At 43.2% G+C, this 3,447-nt stretch overlaps 1 protein-coding gene across 1 annotated transcript; it reads left to right on the plus strand.

The window, feature by feature from the left end:
* The first annotated feature begins 357 nt into the window (after positions 1 to 357).
* On the plus strand, positions 358 to 3,087 carry SARC_12695 (hypothetical protein). Its single transcript, XM_014293193.1, has 2 exons — positions 358 to 744; positions 2,132 to 3,087. Exons 1-2 carry the CDS (start codon positions 700 to 702, stop codon positions 2,921 to 2,923), a joined length of 837 nt encoding a protein of 278 aa, XP_014148668.1. The 5' UTR covers positions 358 to 699; the 3' UTR covers positions 2,924 to 3,087.
* The last annotated feature ends 360 nt before the right edge of the window (positions 3,088 to 3,447 follow it).

Genomic DNA, 3,447 nt, shown 5'->3' on the forward strand with positions numbered 1-3,447 from the left:
CTATACGCAGTCAATTCTTTCACATCAAGCAATTGTATCAGGCAACGTGCGGATTATGAATATGTCTTTTCTCTCGCTATACAGAGAGAGAGGAGAGGCACCGAGGCAGGCTACTAATTCTATTGACAACTTGAAGATATCTGTATAAATGTGTACGTACAGAAATACTGATGCACAGTTTGTTTTTCTTCTTGGCTGCGATTCCTGCGACCTGCGATAGGGTTTTAGGGGTAAGGTTTTAGGCAAGAGACCTAAGAACATTAGGGTTCATAGTTAAATATTCAAAAATTGTATATACTATATGTACTACAAACTGGAACCATTGGTTCATCTCAACAATTGATGTTTATTGCATATGAGAAACACGAGAAATGAGAACGTTGTAAAAACGGACAAACTCGTCCTCCTAATCATTGAATATCCTGCTGGACTATGCATTTGATCCAATTAGATGAAAGCGCAGACTTGGTTCAACCGACCTCGATGACTATATAGTTGTTGAACGAACATTCTTGAAGTGCTTCTCTTTGTGTAAATATTTTCCTCAAACCCATACCACGCTACCTCATTGTGGCTTAGGACATCACTCCATAGAAAGCGTCTTGGGTATTGTACACAAGCCCTATATAGCACGCTTGCATACACGGCGTTCGTACCATAGAACAAACACGGACATTGATTTTAACAAGAATTGCGAACATGGACAGATGCACACAGGACGACCTCGAGATTCCGTTGCATAAGGTAGGCATGATTAATACGGTGATTCCGTGTTCTATGTGACACTGTGCACTGTATGCTCGCAGTATGTCAGGGCTATAGAACCATATCATACGTATCAGCGTGTGATGTGTATCCACTTTTTTTCATGGTCACAAAACCGAACCGTTGCATGTGCTATGCTATATGTTCGCAATGTGCCATTGCTGTATAACTGTACCATACGTAAACCTATGTGATGTATGTCTGCATACGACATGGCTATATAAATACATATCCTTATGTGATGTATGTATGCGTGTGTCATGGCTATATAACTGTATCATACATATCCTTATGTGCTGTATGTCTACGGATGTCATGGCTATATAACTGTATCATACATATCCTTATGTGCTGTATGTCTGCATATGTCATGGCTATATAACTGTATCATACATATCCTTATCTGCCGTATGTCTGCATGTGTCGTGGCTGTATTCCTGTATCATACACAGCATATGCTGTATGAACAATATATGTAGTGAGGCTCCACCTTGTAGATTCTATAGTGCGATAGGCGGCTTCTCTTGGTAGTAAACACATCGCCTGTATTACCTCCCTCTGATACGCTGTGGCCGGTATTCATCTGTTCGTTATTGAGTTCAGTCGTAGCGTGCTGCTAGAATGAAGTATTCAGATTAGGCGTACACAGGTCGCTGTTGATTTGGGCTGTGTACACTGCTGCCCCACAGATCTATGAGAGATGCTTTAGTATTAAAGAATTATATTATGAGAGATGCTTAGTATCGAGAAATAGATTATGAGAGATGCTTTAGTATTGTTAGGGATTCAAATTATGAGAGATACTTTAGTATTAGAGAATTAGACAATGAGAGATGCTTTAGTATTCGAGTACCAAACTATGAGAGATGTTTTCGTATTCGAGAATTAGATTATGAGAAATTATTTAGTTTTAAAGATTTAAACTACTAGCGATGCTTTAGTATTAAAGAAATATACTATGACAGACGCTCTGCACTCTGTGTATCTGAATAATACCGTCGCTAGGGCTATTAGTATGTAAGTGTCTGGCTATGCCTGTGCAGATGCATTCTCGTTAAATGTATAACTCCTTGAAAGGTATATATCTGTTGGATTGGCTTTCAATACTAATTTGTAGGTGATTGTGCGTAGTTGTGTTATTTTGTCTGAGGTACGTATCGAGGATGCCACTCACGAGCCTCTCAATGATCTACGATCCGATCATACACGCACACGAATAAATACACAGCTATACACACAGGCACATACATATATGTATATACATATATATATATATATATATATATATACTTTCATATATATGTAGTCACATACGCACACACGCACTTATGTACACACACACATATACATATGAACACACGCACAGGGTAACGAAACGCCACTCAAACGCATGCATCTAGACCAATTTGCCTACAAACGCCTGACACGCTCAGCCATGAAACGTAAACGGATACCCGAACGGGTACTGGGTAGGCCGAAGATCGGCACAGGCACATGTGCAGCAGACGTGAATCTGAGGGGAGAGAACCCCTTTTCCAGTATAGCCAAAGGGACGCTGGATGGTATGTGCCCCGTAGTCAAGCGGCGCAAAAGACCGGTCCGTGGTAGCCACGCCAAGAAAGAACCACCCGTGCACGGGATAGAGCCCTCAACCAAGCACAGGGCCTCGGCCCTGTCCCCGTCACCGGCCCTGTCCCAGACCTGTCCAAAACGGACCGAGGACAAATCTCAGACGCAACGGCCCTCCGGCGCATCCGCCGGGGCGGCCAGATCGGCGGTAGCTGATACGGAGGTACGCCCGCAGGCCGGTATACAAGCGGTAGCCCTAAGCAACCGTACAGACCCACCCAGCCGCGATTTTGCCCAGTATTTGGGCTCTATGCACCCGTTGCGGGTGGTGTTTGTGGGCCACAACCCGTCCGACACGAGCTGGAGACATTCACAGCCGTACGCGCACAAGTCCAATCGGTTTTGGAGACTGGTAGGTGAGTCTGGGCTAGTCCCAGTAAACCTGGCCCAACCGCACCACTTTGCCCAACTCCCCGAGGCCGTGGGGGTGGGGTTTGTGGACCTGTATGTCACTAGTGGTAGCGATGCATCTTGTGTCAAAGGGGATCAGGGCGCCACGCTCAGGTGTGTGCGTTGGTGTATGTATTGACTTTGCTAGATGTGGGAAGGTTTGGATGTTTGCATGGATGTGTTGTATGGATGTAGGGATGTACGTATTTCTACATATGTGCGTACGTTTGTATATATGCGTGTATGTAGGTATTTATACATTTATGTGCCTACGTTTGTATGCATGTATGTATGCATATATGTACGTTTGTATGAATGTATGTATTTACGTATTTATACATATCTGTGCCTACGTTTGTACAAATGTATATATATATATATGCACGTTTGTATAAATATATGTTTGTACGTATTTATTCATATATGTACGTATGAGTATGTAGTCTGCACAGGTTTTCACCCACCTGATACAATGGCATCGCTTTGCATATATCCGTGAGACCATCGGGGTAGGGTTTGTGGACTTGTAGTCACTTGTGGTAGCGATGCGTCTCGTACCAAAGGAGATCAGGGCGTCACCTCAGATGTGTATTTCACGGTACATTATGGTGTCTACACGTACGCACATGCGTATATATGTTCGTATATATATATATATATGTA

The sequence above is a fragment of the Sphaeroforma arctica genome, assembly GCF_001186125.1.
Source record: "Sphaeroforma arctica JP610 unplaced genomic scaffold supercont1.2510, whole genome shotgun sequence".
In the NCBI taxonomy this organism is placed as follows: Eukaryota; class Ichthyosporea; order Ichthyophonida; genus Sphaeroforma; species Sphaeroforma arctica.

Coding starts and splice junctions, on each gene's coding strand:
- SARC_12695 (XM_014293193.1), top strand. CDS start 700: ATGGACAGATGCACACAGGACGACCTCGAGATTCCGTTGCATAAG. Junction 745..2,131: donor TCGAGATTCCGTTGCATAAG/GTAGGCATGATT, acceptor ACACACGCACAG/GGTAACGAAACGCCACTCAA.